General features: G+C 33.6%; 3 protein-coding genes across 8 annotated transcripts; 2 read left to right on the top strand and 1 right to left on the bottom strand.

Annotated features, from left to right (window-relative positions):
- Positions 1–2,572: 2,572 nt before the first annotated feature.
- On the top strand, positions 2,573–4,719 carry LOC107011635 (protein PIN-LIKES 2). Its single transcript, XM_015211220.1, has one exon. The coding sequence runs from the start codon at positions 3,166–3,168 to the stop codon at positions 4,522–4,524; it is 1,359 nt and encodes a 452-aa protein (XP_015066706.1). The 5' UTR covers positions 2,573–3,165; the 3' UTR covers positions 4,525–4,719.
- Positions 4,720–5,596: 877 nt separating this feature from the next.
- Positions 5,597–8,217, top strand: LOC107010545. 4 transcript variants are annotated; one of them, XM_015209831.2, is made up of 9 exons: positions 5,597–5,758; positions 5,966–6,017; positions 6,292–6,406; positions 6,798–6,869; positions 7,011–7,075; positions 7,171–7,321; positions 7,422–7,502; positions 7,584–7,673; positions 7,762–8,217. In XM_015209831.2, coding segments are annotated over exons 2-9 (723 nt in total). In that variant the 5' UTR covers positions 5,597–5,758; positions 5,966–6,015; the 3' UTR covers positions 7,909–8,217. The 4 variants fall into 4 exon arrangements, with proteins under 4 accessions (XP_015065317.1, XP_015065320.1, XP_015065316.1 ...); XM_015209834.2 differs by having other exon boundaries at positions 6,242–6,406; XM_015209830.2 differs by lacking the exon at positions 5,597–5,758 and adding an exon at positions 5,763–5,850.
- A 259-nt stretch (positions 8,218–8,476) lies between these two features.
- LOC107011074 (eukaryotic translation initiation factor 5-like) lies at positions 8,477–16,227 on the bottom strand. 3 transcript variants are annotated; one of them, XM_027914985.1, is made up of 3 exons: positions 16,074–16,227; positions 14,867–15,221; positions 8,477–10,035 (listed from the first exon to the last, which is right to left on the bottom strand). In XM_027914985.1, the coding sequence occupies exons 2-3, from the start codon at positions 14,921–14,923 to the stop codon at positions 8,740–8,742; spliced, it is 1,353 nt and encodes a 450-aa protein (XP_027770786.1). In that variant the 5' UTR covers positions 14,924–15,221; positions 16,074–16,227; the 3' UTR covers positions 8,477–8,739. The 3 variants fall into 3 exon arrangements, with proteins under 3 accessions (XP_027770786.1, XP_015065888.1, XP_015065886.1); XM_015210402.2 differs by lacking the exons at positions 14,867–15,221; positions 16,074–16,227 and adding exons at positions 10,539–10,633; positions 11,208–11,370 and having other exon boundaries at positions 8,477–10,363; XM_015210400.2 differs by lacking the exons at positions 14,867–15,221; positions 16,074–16,227 and adding an exon at positions 11,208–11,400 and having other exon boundaries at positions 8,477–10,363.
- Positions 16,228–17,715: the final 1,488 nt, after the last annotated feature.

The following is a 17,715-nucleotide window of genomic DNA, read 5'->3' as shown; positions in this document are numbered from 1 at the left end:
ATTTTTGTATTCTACATAGCTAATAATTACATAACTTATGAAGAAATTTATGTATAATTTTATGCTGAGTAGAAAGTGAAATAAGTTATGAGAATATTAGTTATTATACATAAATTAAAATAATAAAGTTACATATTTACCGTTAATTTGTTTACTCAATTATTTGTTTGTAAATGATAATGTATATTATTATTAATTCACAATATTAAGGTCCAAAGCCCAAACCCAAAGGGCGGGTTGCATTTTATAGTGGATACAAGCTTTATAATTTCTGATTACGTATATTAATTTAAAATAAATTAAATATCAATAAGTAATAATATTTGTATTATAATTTTTACATAACTTATTTCTATCTAAATAATACATATACAACTAATATTTATATAATTAATATCTACATAATCAATACATACATAACTAATACCTACATAATCAATACATATATAACTAATATCTACATGATTGATACATGATTAAATAAATACGTATATAATTAATATTTACAAAACTAATATCTGTACAACTCTAAGGGCCCGTTTGGATGGGTTTAATAAAAGCAGCTTTTAAAAAGTACTTTTGAAAGTGCTGAAACTTATTTTTAAAATAAGCAGTTATGCGTTTGGATAAAAGTGTTGAAGTTGCTATGCCGAACGTGAAAAGGGAAAAATGGAAGAAAGAGATGTTAGGGTTATGTGGGTAATTTGGAGATTGTATAAAAATATTAAGGGCAAAAAGATAAAAATGTGGTCAACTTAAAACAGCTTATAAGCTAAAAAAAAAAAAAGCACCCCTACCCCAGCTTTTAACTTTTGGCTTAAAATAAGTTTTTTTTAACTTAAAATAAGTTATTTTGAGTATTGCCAAACAGCTAAATAAGTCAAAAACCAGCTTTTAAGTCAGTTTGACCAGCTTTTAAGCTGAACCAAACGGGCTCTAACTAGTAACTAAACGGCCACTTATGTTTTGTAGGTTAGCCCATAAGATATGCCAGACTTACATCCAAATGGTCTCTTTAGATTATAAAAATGTGGGCTTCATTGTGAAGGATTCTTTCTCAAAAATAGATTTGGATATTTGCTTGAAGAAACCCAATACATCATATATTAGTATTTATTTTGGTCAAAATATATATTCAATCAACTTGTACAACTCAAAACCATCTTTTCGTTTATTTGTATACATATTTTCTTCAAAAAAAATATTACTACTATTAGCAAATAACTACATAGAGCACAACTAGTAATAAAATTTAAAATTCAAATAACTACGTACATAAAATACTAGTAGTATTGAAACTTAATTTTTTTTAAAATTTAATTAATATGAATAATTTACTAAATAATGTCTGAAAAATGCCAAGTCAATATAACTTTTTTTTAAGAATAATTATCGCATCTGAATCAATAAAAAACAAAAAAAAAAGTAATGAAAAGAATACCCCATTATACAATAATTTCTTTTTGACATTGGTTCAATTATATGTAAACCTAATTTAGTTTTAATTTTTCAGTCATATCGCGCTCGATCAATTGATTGTTAATACTAATTTTACACATGTTCTGTCTTTCGAGAGTTATTAAAAGAATGCCTTCAATAATACTAAAAATAAATTAATGTATACAAAAAAATTGGACAACTCACCTAACTTTTTTAATATATACGTGACAAATTATGGGAAAATGCATGTGAAATTTCTTTCAATTGTTTTTTCATGGGGTCATGTGGGCTATACTATATATTCCCTTTTTTTCCCCTTCAAATGTTTTTTTTTAAATTTTCTATGTTTCAATACGAAATTTAGTTTTAATATTAAAATTAAGAAGGATATTTAAAATATTGTTGATTAAAAATATTGTGAATAAATATTCAAAAATTATGTTTAATTAATTATGATTTTTTTAAAATTTTTTTAAAGAAAATAAAAAGTAAGTGACGTGAATCATGACTTAATACCTTTTGAAAGATACCAAGTACATATCTCTATATATTTTATTATAAAAAAAATAATAATTAAATGTAATAGAATCAAATCACTTGATCCCTAACTGATTCCTCTTTATTTTTTTTTACTAATTATTAATTTGACATGTTCGACCAACAATAGATAGTATAATACTCCTTCAGATTTGTCTTAATTAGTTATTTTATAGTTCATATTTAATTGTTAAATAGTATAGCCTAATGTCATGTTTTTTTTTACGTGTTAATTTTGATAAATTTTTAATGGAAATCTTTTTATTATATTTTCAATTTATTAATTGAGTTAATATATTTGAAAATAATGGTGAGTAAATATTTTGAGATCTTATTCGTTAATAGAAGTAAAAATGAAAAATTCATTATAACAATCAACATTTTCTTAATAGATATAATAAGTCAAAGTTTGACAAGTAAAAAGAAACTGAGAGTATATCTCATTTTTTCCTTTTTAATCGATTTTTAAAAAATTATGATTAAAATTATTTAATTATAATTTATTTTACTTTAAAATAGAATAATTCATTACCGCATAAATATCTCAAACTAAAACCATAAATTTCAACAAAAAAAAAAATTATTAAAATATATGGTGCTAATTCAAACCATATTATCTCAAGATTAGGATATAGATTCCTACGCATGAGGAGTAAAATTATGCACACAAAGAAACGGTAAACCAAATTAGTTCAATCATAGAGTAGTAGTAGTTCGTATTCTCTTCACTCTGTTTTGTAGAAGACTCTCTCTGTTTCTCTCTACCAGTGAAGAGGTTCCATCTGCAACTCAGCTACCAGTTACTTCTTCATTTTGCATAAGACAAGTATTTGTTGTCTTCAAACATCATTTTTCTTTCTGTTTTCAACTTATTGATTTTGGGTTTTGTTGCTACTCCCTTTGTTACTATATAATTTAGCAGTTTGTCTCTTTTTTTTTTTCTTTCAAAGAATCCTATTTACAGAATCTTGGATTTAACCTGTAGTTTATAAGTGTCTTTTAAGTTGTTACCAAAATACTATTGATAACTTGTAATTTTCTAGATTTGGGGTTATCTGGATTGTTCAAATCTGAAGATTTTTCTACGACCCACCTTGTAAAGATTCAATCTTGATTAGAATTTCAAGTGATTTGGGGGGGCTTTGATAGAGGTTCTGGAAGCTTCGTTTGTGGTTTCAAGCTAAAAAAATGGAACCCCCATTTTCTGAAACTGATGTCAATCTGTATTATGGTGGTCATTACCTTGTATATGCTGTTTTGCCATTGTTGAAGCTCCTATGTTTAACTGTTATTGGTCTGATTCTTGCACATCCAAGAACCCAATTAGTTCCTAAAGCTACTTTTAAGCTTCTTAGTAAGCTTGTGTTTGCGCTTTTCTTGCCTTGTACTATCTTTATTCACCTTGGTGAGACTATTACTGTCAAGAATTTGATGCGCTGGTGGTTTATACCAGCTAATGTGCTTCTTAGTACTGCAATTGGTTGTCTGTTGGGGTATTTGGTGGCGAAAATTTGTAAGCCACCTCCACAGTATTTTAGGTTCACTATTATTGCGACTGCGTTTGGGAATACGGGCAATTTGCCTCTTGCTATTGTTGGATCAGTGTGTCATAGTAGTGACAATCCTTTTGGTCCAGATTGCTACACGACTGGTGTGTCTTATGTGTCGTTTGCTCAATGGGTGGCGGTCCTGCTTGTTTACACTCTTGTTTACCATATGATGGAACCCCCAATTGAGTACTTTGATGTTGTTGATGGGGGTGGTGAGATTCAGGAGCATTTACCTAGTAATGATTTAAGTAGGCCACTTCTAGTGGAAGCTGAATGGCCTGGTATGGAAGATAGAGAAACTGAGCATTGCAAGACACCCTTTATTGCGCGAGTTTTTACAAGTGTCTCAACCCTCTCGTGTACTTCCATTCCAGACCCTGATAGTTTGGAGGAAGCGCCAGCTCCAACGAGTCCAAAATCTATTAGATGTTTAGCGGAGCCTCGGGTGGTTAGAAGATTAAGAATTGTTGCTGAACAAACTCCAGTTCGACATGTTCTCCAGCCTCCAATGTTTGCTATATTGTTGGCTTTTATTGTTGGAATGGTTCCACCCATTAAATCTGTTGTTTATGGTACACAAGCTCCTCTTGAGTTCCTCACGGACAGTTTAAATATACTAGCTCAAGCTATGGTGCCTTCAGTTATGCTGATTCTGGGAGGAATGTTTGCTGAGGGTCCAAATGAATCTGAACTTGGGGTTCGAACCACTGTTGGCATCAGCGTTGCTAGGCTTTTGGTCCTTCCTTTGCTGGGAACAGGGGTGGTCTATTTGGCAGATGAACTGAACTTTTTAATCCCTGATGATAAGATGTACCTATTCGTTCTTTTGCTGCAATACACAACACCAAGTGCCATCTTGTTGGGAGCAGTTGCTAGCTTGAGAGGTTATGCAGTCAGAGAAGCTTCAGCATTGCTCTTCTGGCAACATGTGTTTGCTCTCTTCTCTATTTCTATGTACATTATTGTCTACTTCAAGCTTCTGCTTTCTTATGTCTGAGGTTTCTTCACAGTATTCATATCAATTTTTAGAGTTCCTATGTAATAAGTGTGACGCGACATTGGTGGTGAATCACTCTACTTGTTTCAGTGCATTATAAAATCAACCGATGTATTAAACTTGTATGTGAAGGGTCTCCAAGTGGTGTACTTGATTATCTATTCAACAAACTACTCATATGTAGTGTTTGCCTTAGTTTTTCTGTGTTTGCTTCTATCTCTGTTACACAAACACATTTCAACGATTACTTTCATGAAGCATTTATCTGTCCCCAGCAAACAATTTTCGATATATGTTCTATAAAATTTGTGGCTGTCAGTCAAACTTTTGAGTTTTGGACAAGTTACACTATGCTCATTCTTTGGAGCTTTGTAGGATGGAGCTGAGGCTCATAGTATTATCTGGATTCAATCTAAGACTCTTGGAATTAACAAGCACAATGAACGAAAATCTGAATAAAAATTATCAGAATTAGGGACATACACTTGCTTCTGTCCCAAATCATGTGTCATGGTGATCTTCACTTGTATTCAGTGGGTCGTCGCAACGAGGCCATTATGTCACTCATGATATCCTGTCATGTATCTGCAAATGTTCTATTCGTTGCTTGATGGAAATTGTACTTCGATGCAATTACTGCAAGGTGTTAAATGAGCATAATAAATATCCAAAGGCAAACTAAGCATATGACATTATCAACTTTTCCCGTTTGGACGTGCAAACTTTATATTCTACTAAAAGAAATGTGTGTTTTGTGTTTTGACAATTATTTAGAATAAGTTCTGAGAACTTTCGAGCAGATTTTGCACACTTTTCTGTAAAAATACTATTGAGAATAAAGTAAAAACTTTTAGAAAAGCAACAATTATCCAAACATATTCGTAGATTCAGTTTCTTTTGACATAATCATTTTTTTCAGACATTTTAAAGGAAATAAACAAATGTGTGCCTCTCAAAATTAGTACTAAAAAGGGAAATATTCGAAAAGTGACCTTCAACGTTGGTAACCTCCAACTTGTGTATATATGTTAAAAGGATCATGACTAAAAAAAAAACTGTTGCTTTATCCTTAAACCATAATTCTGGAGAAAGCCTATTCTGAAAGATTTGAACTTTGAGAAAGACAAATTTTAGAATAGGAAATTTAATCACAAATGTATTGAGGAAGCAAAGAATGAAGTGATGAAAGAATAGTGTTTAATTTCTTCTCTTGCAAAAATGCTATCCCATTCTTGTAAGTTTTCCTCTTCTTCATAATACACACGCTCAAAACTCTTTCTGATTCTTCAACTTATCGTTTGTTTTGCTTCCTCTTGGCCTATCTCGGTATGTTTTTTTCACAATTTTAATTTCATATCAATCATGTTTATAACTTATCTCGCTCTTGTTATAATTGATCTTGTTTTCTCATTCTCATTTTGAAATATCTAACATAATGCAGCTGAGCTATTTTAGGACCTGGAAGTTATTTTGCAAAGTCTTCATCTGAATATGTAAGTCCATACATTCCAAAAAAGATAAAAAGACGAACTACTATATTACTCTGATACATGTAAGATCATTTTGCAAAGTTTGCACCAAACAAATGAATATATGATAAGCGTCTTGCATAAAATCTTTTGTCACTTAACCATATGCATTCTCCATATTGCTTGGTTTAAGTGTGGAAAACCTGAGGTTTTGGTAAGTATATTCCAATCATACGCGTTTATTGCAGCATGCCTTGCCTGGTGATATTAAAGAATGAGAAGATTTTACTTCGTATAGGATGAACATCCATGTTGAGTCTGCACCAAGGAAGATGGAAGAATGTAGGATTTGCCATGATGGTGATGATGATTCTAACATGGAGGTACCCTGCTCTTGCCGCGGAACCCTCAAGGTTTGTTGTGCTAACTATTTCCACATTTATATTAGATGTCTGACTTGTATCATGTCTGAAAAAATATATGCTTACTGTTCTCACTTTAGGTGTTAACCATTCTAAAGGCAGTACATTTGGACGATACTAAGTGTTATATATATGAGTTTTGTTACCATGAGTTTCCATTTCCAGAAATCTTTAACTAGTTATTAGGACCAGCGTGCTCTCTACTAGAGCTTTGTAACGAAACACATTTTGGATTCGTATCAGTTTAGTTGCTGCTTTCCTTTTAGACTAGTGCTGTCAAGTACAAAACTGAAAATTGTGCTGACAAAAGCTGTTTCTTGCATCCTTATATGCATAATCATTCAGTAGTGATTTGTTCTTAATGAAGTTTTTGTATACGCAGTATGCACATCGAAAATGTGTACAGAGGTGGTGCAATGAGAAGGGGGACATCATCTGTGAAATTTGCCGCGAGGTTCAATTGTGATTGCAAAATATTCTTATGCTGTGTTCATTTTTTAAATCAGGACCTATAAATGTTGCTATTATGTGCTCTGTATATGCTGCTGAAAGTTGGTTGTTATTAACCATGTTTCTCTTTAATGTGAGATTGCAGAATTTTACGCCAGATTATACAGCACCAGCTCCTCCTCTATTTGGCAGGTTCACAATGAACACAGTGTAATTTTACCATCTGAAACCTTAATGGTTATATTCTTCACAAAACTCAAATAATAACTACGTCTGCTGTGCTTGGTTTGTCTTTGCTATCACAGAGGAAACTGGGATGTTTCCATGGGTGGGGTTGATTATCATCATTTTGGTGCATTGTTTTCAACAGATGACAATTTTGTTGGTAATGAGTCAGATGAGTATACAACATTTTATCCAAGAAGTTTGATATGCTGTCGCATTGTTGCCATAACTGTAGGTTCCCTTCTCTGCATGTATGGTGCTTCGTACATAGAACTTGTCAATAGAGCTAGACGCACAATCTTTACATTCGATTCTTCCCCTGTCCATGCAGTTTGTGCTTCTCCTGATGTTGCGTACAATGCTGTCAATAATCTTTGGTGTTGCTGGAGATAACTCGGTATCATTAGTCATGGTTAGTGGCACAGTTAAATTTCTTTTGGAAGAGAGACTTCTGCATTTTTGCTCGGAGTTGTTTATATATTCATGTTTATAGTTATCAGCGTTGAAAGCTATTGGAATCGTACTGGCAATCTACGTTTTGGTGAAAGCTTTGATTGCTGTGCGACATTGGAGGCATCAGCAGGTGGGTAAAGCATAATAAACTCCAGTACACTGATGAAATATTGATATGCGAGTTAAAAGAACCTGAATTGAATCTATGTTTGTTTCAGGATCGTCATCACTCAGAGATAGCCTCATCAGATGAAGAAAATGAACTGCCATTACAACAGCTTCAGCACTTTCAGATTGCTCCATCGAACGATGAGAATGAACTACCACTACAGCATCCTCAGCCACAGTTTTTACATGTCCAATGAACCCCTGGCCTGAAAAAAGACATCTGAACAACCGCGGAAGTTTCACACTGCGACTTTTATGGCTCTATTATGGAGTATTCTCAGACAAATAAAGCAAAGCTGCAACAAAAGATCAAATGACCTGCTTTTCAGACATTTCTGACTTTGCTTTTATAACTTGTACTCCATGCTACAATACAACGGCTTCACTATAACACTACGAAACAAAATTGAAAAACAATCCACATTGTATGAAGAGAAAACCCAAGATATCTTATTGTTGATATCAAGAAGAACTGATCTCATAAGTTGAAATCCTTGGGTTGCAAACAGTAAGAGTCGCGGTGATTTGTGATTATGCTTTGTATATATAATAACTCGTGTATAAAACACCGATGATCTTCATCATCTCCACTTCTCACAACCACACGCCTTTTCGCAAAAAAGAACAAGTTGAAAAGGATAAGTGGGCTTGAACATGACAGAGTCGCCATCATACTTTTCTGAAGCCCTCGATGAAAAAAAAATATCACCACAACAATATTTTACTTATTCAAGAAAGTTGCTATGACCTGGATACTCGAAATAATTAACGCACAACACAGTCAACACTTATATATAGCTTAGATTTTTTATTCCCATAGAAAACTTATTCAACTTAAATCAAGACAGACACGGATTGCAGGACAAAAGTACCAAGCAATATAAAGTAGACCCTAGAAAACCCCAAATAAAGAAGAAAACATGAAATACTGAACTAGTAAATAGACTCCATCACATAAGAACAGCCTAAATGATGAAAGAACATAAGCCTGCAGAGAAAAGACTAAATAAGGAAGGACAGTTGTGATATCAGTCTTCACCGGACTCGGACTCAGCACTCTGCAACCAGTCGATAAAAGGTTTAACATTCTTCCAAATTTTCGAGTCCTTTTTAACCCCAACAACACCCGCTTGATACCACTGCACTATAAACTCCTCCTCCAATACATCCGCATCATACAAAGCTTTCAAAACGAGTGCTACTTCTTTCACAGCTGCCGGGTTAGATTTCCCACAGAATTCTTCCAGTGCTCTGAGCAAAAACAGCTGTGACCCATCCTCTTGACCAACAGCAGCAAGAAGATAACCTTTCTTCTTAATAAGCTCCTTGGCGAATGCTTTCTCCACACCATCCAAGAGTGCCTCATAGACAGCAGTAACCACGTCCTGAGGAGATCCAGAAAGTGAACCCAAGAAAGATCGAAATTGGCTGGCCGTAGCTCCCTTCTTTAGCTCTACTTTCACCTCCTCGACAAGCGTCTCAAATGTTCTCTCTACATTCTCAGCTTTGGGATCATTGTCGGATGGTGCAGATACGACCTTGGTACTTTGATGCGCTTTAGTAGTAGCTGCCGTGGGCTTCTTCTCTGTCTCATTTGTGGAGAGCATAACCATTTCAGCTGTCACAGCACTCAACTGTTCCTGTATGCGCTGTTGCGCAGCTTCCATTGATGTATCAGTTTGCCATTGAACATCATCATCGTCTTCTTCCTCCTCTTCCTTGACATTCACATGCTTTTTGGGTGGGGATGCATGATCCTCATCAGAGCCACTGGCTTTCTTTTTCAAAGTAGGCTTTGCAGTGGCTTCCTTGGTAGAAACCTTTTTCTTCGTCTCTTTCTTAAGCTTCTTCAGCTCTTCATCAGCAGCTTCACCTTCCTTTAGACGCTCCTTTTCAGCTCTTCTCATTGCTTTCTTGTCTTTGGCACCCTTCTTAGACTCAGGTGGGTTTTTAAGAATAAAGGTTGTCAGCTTGTCTCTCATGTCCACATCAGAAATAAAACCACATGCAGCACACTTCAGTTGGATCATCTGAGTTTTAGTGATGAGGATCTCAGTTTCAGGGTTTCCACACCCATAGCACTGAACATATTTCTTGATGAAAATCTCAAGAAGACCAGCAAGCTTGGCAGTATCATGAGCTCCATTGACAAGGGAAGTCCCAGTTTTTTCATCAAACTTCGACTGAGCTCCAAGCTCGCACCCAAAATGTTTTGTGGTGTAAGATGCTGGCCGCGCTAGAGCTTTTGCAACGTCAACCATGTTGACGATGTTTGTCTTGATGCCATTCCCACGCCCCTCTATCTTGGTAATCATCCTCGGCATCTTATACCTGTAGAAGGCATCATCACTGTTGCCAGCTCCAATATTCTGCAAAGCCATTTTTGATATAAGCTGTTAGGGATTTCCAGATGATCCTTTGGCCCAAAATTTGTTGAGAAAAGGTTGTATCTGGGTGCAACCACTAAGGTCTAAGTGTCCTTGCTGGAATAAGTCAAGATGCATACAGTCATCAACCCTATCAGAACACTTTCTTCTTGACGTTGGACAATATTCTCCAAGCAATCCAACGGATCCCAAATAAATGGTGGCTTGTTCGGACATAAAAGAAGTTTCAACTTGAGAAACTACAACTTGAAACCCCGCCCGCAACCTTCAGAAAGAAAAGCCACATCAAAAGACACAAAGTAAGCTCCTGTTACCTTCTCAATAAAAAATGAGTAAGTTGTACATGACTTTTTAAAAACCTATTACTAAATATAAGCAATGTAAAAATAGGAGAAAGGAAAAACTGATAAATAATATCAGGTTGCAGATTTCGCTTCCACCTTAGATACAAAGGAGATCCTTAACCTAATTGTTTCAACTTCCAGTTGTATAGCCGAAACAAGTAGCTGAAAATTTAAGGAAAGACATATACCTCCTGGAAAAACAATGTATATGAATAAATAGAATGCTATAGGTATTGTTCTCATTACTTTGGCATATTTACTCGGTAAAGCATAACATTACTTCGTCAATGAGTTTCTGAATCGTAAACTACAGTAACACTCGCTTTAAGAGATATATAGCTGGAAAATTATAGAACTCAAACGACAAGCCTTTCATATATCACGTTGAAATTGCAATGTGAAGTAACACTTGCTAGAAAAAAAACCATTCGAGATATGCTACTCACTAATGGCCTAGGCCATAGTTAATACAACCTAAGCTTAATAAACTAGGGTAAAGGATTGAAACATCTAAAATTTCACAAATTAAAGCATCAATCATCAAATATTAATATATGATCAATTTATCGATACTCAATTACTCATAACCAGCTCATATAAATCAGAGAAACAGAGAAGATAACCATCGATATACACGGAGAGAAGAAAACTAGACAAGTATAACCACATTGATAAATCATCAATCAAAAACACGAAAGCGACATTGAATCAACAGTTGAGAATGATCAAAAGTATAGAACGAATAGCAGAAAATAGAAATCTTACCGATTGATTGAAGAAATTGGAGGAACTGGTAGAGGAAGATTTAGGGTTAATAATACAATATATAGAAAGGTGAATAGATGAGGCGGCGTACAGATTCCTTAATATATAGGGTTTGAAGGAATTGAAGAGAAGAGTAAAACCAATCCAGATACTTCTCCAAAATTTTTAAGAAATTTCAAAATTTTATTTCTTGATTTTTGTTTCTAATTTTCATCGAACCTCTACGATCAATCCACGTGTTTTCATCGAGGCCGTTATGATGTATGTGTAATGAAATATGATTTAGCCACGTTGCAATATGAAAATCTGCTTTACAGTTTCACGTTTTTTCTCCTCCTAAAAATTTAAAATTAATATTGTTTAACGGATCGATAGACATGTGACATATACAATAGGTCAGACGAATGTTATGGGTATAGAATCTATCTAGCACAAGAAAGAAATGACATCGAGTATAAAAAGTTGTTTTGGATTAGATTTTGAGATTCTCGCTAATTATTATAAGATGAAAATAAATGTACAATTAAGAAATCGTACAAGTGAAATTTACGTAAAAATAAAATAAATGTTGTTTAACAGATGATAGACACGTGACACATATAATAAGTCAGACGAATATCATATGGAATCTATCTAGCTCAAGAAAGAAATGACATCGAGTATTAAAAGTTGTTTTGAACTAGATTTTGAAATTCTCGCTAACCAATATAAGATGGAAATAAATGTACAATCGAAAAATCATACAAGTGAAAATTACGTAAAATAAAATTTTAGGGTTTAGATATTAAAAGATCCTTTATTATTTTTTAAACACATTCCACAGTCACTATTTTACCTTTATAATTTATGACAATAAAACGTTTTTGTTTTATATTGTTTTAGGGTCTTTCGCCATATCTGATATCGGAACGAAAACATCTGAGATCGATGTTAGAGTGTTAATCTCCTTTAGTTATGGAAATCGATTCCAAGTATAGAGAAGTTGTCGAGATCACATCATCGTGTGAGATTTTCATCAAATATTATAAAATAGAGATAAATACACTACTGATGATCATAGTGAAATTCACGAAAATAGAATTCTAGGTTTAGATATAAATAATCTTGTTATTATTCTTTGTAGTCATCGCAATACTCAGTATTGTACCATTACAACAACAAAAGTTCTATGTATTCAAAGCTTTTGGTATATGTTGCTTCTACGGGTTCTAAATTCTCGTTTAAGACGACACAAATTTCATACTCAAAGTAAAAAATTCATACTTTGTTATATTTATTCTTGATCTAATAATCGTTTACATTCGTTATTGTGATTTGCGTTTTTTTTTTTTTTTGTATATATAGATTGTTAGGTTTGATTTACGTGAATTTAGATCACACTAACAAATTCAACTAATACTTTTTGAGGATAAATAAATTTAAACTTCACAATAAATTTAAATATCAATATTTCAAACTTTTACGATTTTACTATAAAAATACAAAAAGTCACTCAATTAATTTACTTCCTCCATCGAAAGGAAAATAATGAATTTCAAGAATATAATGATTAATATATCTAATCCCCAAAATTAGCTTTCAGTTTTTTACTACGTTAAAAGTTCAATAATTTAACATGCATATTAGAATTTCCATAAAATCAAGAAGGTAGTACTAAATCTAGGTAAGTTATTGTTACGGGCACAAAGAAAAACTTATTGAACCCCTAAAAAGTTGTAAATATCCAGACGAACCGGGGAACTTAATTATTTGTAATGGGAATATTCAAAAAAAATACTTGAATTGAAATAATCATAAAAAATATATTAGGTTGACATTTAAAACAAAGCACGTGAAATATTATATTTAATTTCAGATACTTCACACTATAACATTCATTCTGTGAATGAATAATCGTAATTACAAAGTTTCTTTGATGCCTATTGTGGCATTTGAAATCGCGATGTAGTGGTGTTATTTTCAATCTCTTCCCTTTATGTTTGTTTTGGGATACTCATCACCCACAGTTTGTCAAATCAGATGAAGAAAATGAGCTGCCATTACAAGAGCGTCAGCACTTGCACAACAATAATATGCATCTAAACTCTAAATAATTCACCCACAACAAGAATAAAATAGCTTAAGACTTCCCAAAGAAATTCTTATTCGCCTCAAAACATCAAAAAGAATACAGACACAAGAACACACGACAGAAGTAGCAAGAAGTATGGAAGTACAGACACAAGCAAAACCAAAAAATAAAGGAAAACATGAAAATACCGAACTAGCAAATAGTCACAAGCTAAGCAGGCATATATGCCTAGATGATGATAGAAGGTAAACCCCCAGAGAACAGTCTGAATTAAGGAACGACAGTTGTGATCTCAGTCCTCCTCGGACTCGGACTCGGCACTTTGAAGCCAGTCAATGAAGGGTTTGACATTCTTCCAAATTTTGGAGTCCTTCTGAACCCCAGCAACACCCTCTTGATACCACTGCACTATAAACTCCTCCTCCAACACATCAGCATCATACAAAGCTTTCAAAACGAGTGCTACTTCCTTCACAGCTGCTGGGTTAGATTTCCCACAGAATACTTCCAGTGCTCTGAGCAAACATAGCTGTGACCCATCCTCTTGACCAACAGCAGCAAGCAGATAACCTTTCTTCTTCATAAGCTCCTTGGCGAATGCTTTCTCCACACCATCCAAGAGTGCCTCGTAGACAGCAGTAACTATGTCCTGAGGGGATCCAGAGAGCGAACCCAAGAAAGATCGAAATTGGCTGGCAGTAACTCCCTTTTTCAGATGTATTTTCACATCCTCAACAAGAGTCTCGGATGTTTTCTCACCATTCTCAGTTTTGGGATCATCCTCAGAGGGTGCAGAAACAACCTTGGAACTTTGGCGAGCTTGCGTAGTAGCTGCCTTGGGCTTCTTCTCTGTCTCATTTGTGGAGAGCATTACCATTTCAGCTGTCACAGCACTCAACTGTTCCTGTATGCGCTGTTGCGCAGCTTCCATTGATGTATCAGTTTGCCATTGAACATCATCATCATCTTCTTCCTCCTCTTCCCTGACATTCACATGCCTTTTGGGTGGGGATGCATGATCCTCATCAGAGCCGCTAGCTTTCTTTTTCAAGGTAGGTTTTGCAGTGGCTTCCTTGGAAGAAACCTTTTTCTTCGTTTCTTTCTTAAGCTTCTTCACCTCTTCATCAGCAGCTTCACCTTCCTTTAGACGCTCCTTTTCAGCTCTTCTCATTGCTTTCTTGTCTTTGGCTCCCTTCTTAGACTCGGGTGGGTTTTTAAGAATAAAGGTTGTCAGCTTGTCTCTCATGTCTACATCAGAAATAAAACCACATGCAGCACACTTCAGTTGGATCATCTGAGTTTTAGTGATAAGGATCTCAGTTTCAGGGTTTCCACACCCATAGCACTGAACATATTTCTTGATGAAAATCTCAAGAAGACCTGCAAGCTTGGCAGTATCATGAGCTCCATTGACAAGGGATGTCCCATTTTTTTCATCAAACTTCGACTGAGCTCCAAGCTCACACCCAAAATGTTTTGTGGTGTAAGATGCTGGCCTTGCTAGAGCTTTAGCAATGTCAACCATGTTGACAATGTTCGTCTTGATGCCATTCCCACGCCCCTCTATCTTGGTAATCATCCTCGGCATCTTATACCTGTAGAAGGCATCATCACTGTTGCCAGCTCCAATATTCTGCAAAGCCATTTTTGATTCAGTGAAAATTCCTAAATAAGGTGTTAGGGATTTCCAGATGATCCTTTGGCCCAAGATATGTTGAGAAAAGGTTGTATCTGGCTGCAACCACTACGCTCTAAGTGTCCTTGCTGAAATAAGTCAAGATGCATACAGTCATCAACCCTATCAGAACACTTTCTTCTTGACGTTGGACAATGTTCTCCAAGCAATCCAACGTATCCCAAACAGATGGTGGCTTGTTCGGACATAAAATATGCTTCAACTTGAAAAACTACAACTTGAAACCCACACAGATAAAGATGCCCACCTTCAGAAAGAAAAGCCACATCAAAAGATAAAAAGTAAGCTCCTGTTAACTTCTCAATAATGAGTAGAGTAAGTGGTAAAGGAAATAGATAAAAGGAAAAATGATAAATAATAACAGGTTGCAGATAAGCTTGCACCATAGATAGAAAGGAGATTTTTAACCCAATTATTTCAGTTGCATAGCTGAAGCAAGTAGCTTTAAATTTAAGAAAAACGATATTCCCCAGAAAAATTATGTATATTAATAAATAGAACTCTATAAGTCCTCTTCTTATTAGTTGGGCCAATTTACTCATTCTGAGTCTGAGCTTCTGAATTGTAAACTACAGTACCACTCGTTCTAAAACTATAGATCTCAAATGACGGATCTCTAAGCTTCTGAATAGCAAACTACCGTAACACTTGCTACATGAGAAACCTATTAGTATTGTAAATAAAAAATTGGACTCAAGAGATATGTTGCTCAGTAATGGCCTAGTTTTAATATAGAATTGATCAGAGTTCTTCGAAAGGTATAGCCTACTAATTGCAATAGCTTCATAAATTAGGCTTCCAAGCCCCGACCATCTAAAATTTCACAAATTAAGCATCAATCATCAAAAATTAATATCAATTGCTAGATACTCATAACTAGCTCAATCATATAAATGAGAGAGAAACAGAAAAGAACCATCGATAATGGCTATACATATAAATTCGGTACAAATAACTCCGCCATTGCCATTATACCAAAACCAGAAAAGTACAAAACACATCGATAAATCATCAAAATTACAAACAGGAAAGCAGCATTGAATCAACAGTTCGGAATGATCAAAAGTAGAGAACAAATAACAGTAAATAGAAATCTTACCGATCGAATGAAGAAAGTGTAGGAATTGGTAAATAAAGATTTAGGGTTGATAAAATATATAAATGTGAATGAATGAGGCGGCGTATCTACTCCTTTATATATAGGGTTTGATTGAAGGAATTGGAGAGAAGACTACTCTAGAAGAAATTTCAAATTTAATTATTTTTCCTTTTTTGTTTCTAATTTTCTATATCGAGCCTCTAAAAAAAAAATATCCACGTGTTTTGATCTTGACCGTTCATGATGGTCATCTGAAGACCTACTTATTCAGCCACGTGTCAACCTCACCACAAGAAAGTTCTGCTCGGACAGTTTCATGTTTTTCCTAATAAAAAATTATAAATATTTCCTCACTCCATTTTTAATTATGATAATTTCCCTTATTTTAGAGTCAAAGTTAAAAATAATAAAAATTTTAACTAACATTTTACGATAGTAGAAAATTGTAATTTATTGTACTTTTTTTATAATTTTTGATTATTTCAATTTTTTATATTGAATTAATATAATTAAATTGTATTTTGAAATTAATTAAATTGATTTTTAAAAAAAGTAATATGACAAATAAAAATAGACGAAAATAATAATTTTGTACGGTTTTAATAAGTCAAACTTAAACCAATATAAGAGTTTGATATCGATACGAAAATATTTGAGGTTAATGTTAGGGTGTTGAGTCCGGCTTTGTGCTGAAGAGATATGGTATCGAGTACAAAAAAATTATTTGAATTATGAATTCTTAAACAAGTTAAGTTTGCTATGTTATGAGACCTTGAGATCGGTCATCATCCATTCATACAAAATGAAGATAGGTTTACTGTATATTGCTCTATATTTAAAATAGTGTATAGAACTGCGTGTTATTCTAAGAATGACATCATATCTATTTCCGTTTATAATTATGATTTAGATTGAAATATGGTTTAGTACTTTAGATATAAATTATTTATTTATCATTTTTTTTACTCATCACATAATAATACGATCACTGTTATGCTTTATTATATCAACACTCTTTTTCGATTAAACAAAATTCATATATGATATTTCATACTTTGTTACATTTATTATTTTATCTATTAATCGTTTATCATCCAATTACAAATTTACAATGTTTTGTTTCTTTATATTTATTTTATCAAATCAGTTGATTTAAAGTGCATTTAAATTATGCTAACGAATTTGACTGTACTATTTTAAAGGTAAACCTTCCGAGTATATTTGGCTGTTGATAATTCAAACTTTTACCATAAAACACACACAAAGTTATTTATTTAATTCCTCTATCAAAAGGGAAATAGTGAGTTTCAAGAACATAATGATTAATAAATATGATTCCCAAAATAAGCTTGGAAATCAGAATTGCCGTAAAAGTAAAAAAGTAGTCGTAAATCAAGGTAGTTTATACTTTATTGTTATGAACATATTGAACCTTCAAACAAAAAATTATTAAATACCCAAATAAATATTCATATGGACATTATTTGTAATGTGAATTTGAAATGATCATAAAAGTTGTATTATTCTCTCAAAACAATAATAATGATGACATTTCACACAAAGCATGTGAAAGATTACAATAATTGTGAATTTAATAAATCTTTTCATAATTGTGGTGTCTCGACAGTTTTTTTTTTACTTT

This window comes from Solanum pennellii, chromosome 2, assembly GCF_001406875.1.
Source record: "Solanum pennellii chromosome 2, SPENNV200".
NCBI lineage: Eukaryota > Viridiplantae > Streptophyta > Magnoliopsida > Solanales > Solanaceae > Solanum > Solanum pennellii.
This window is presented reverse-complemented; position numbering and strand designations above follow the sequence as displayed.

Bases quoted from the DNA above. Each gene is read 5' to 3' on its own strand.
- LOC107011635 (XM_015211220.1), top strand. From the start codon at position 3,166: ATGGAACCCCCATTTTCTGAAACTGATGTCAATCTGTATTATGGTGGT.
- LOC107011074 (XM_027914985.1), bottom strand. From the start codon at position 14,923: ATGGCTTTGCAGAATATTGGAGCTGGCAACAGTGATGATGCCTTCTAC. The intron at 10,036-14,866 runs ATGCCGAGGATG...TACAGGTATAAG, and splicing joins ATGCCTTCTACAGGTATAAG to ATGCCGAGGATGATTACCAA.
- LOC107010545 (XM_015209831.2), top strand. The intron at 7,076-7,170 runs GTAATTTTACCA...TTGCTATCACAG, and splicing joins AGGTTCACAATGAACACAGT to AGGAAACTGGGATGTTTCCA. The intron at 7,503-7,583 runs GTTAGTGGCACA...TCATGTTTATAG, and splicing joins ACTCGGTATCATTAGTCATG to TTATCAGCGTTGAAAGCTAT.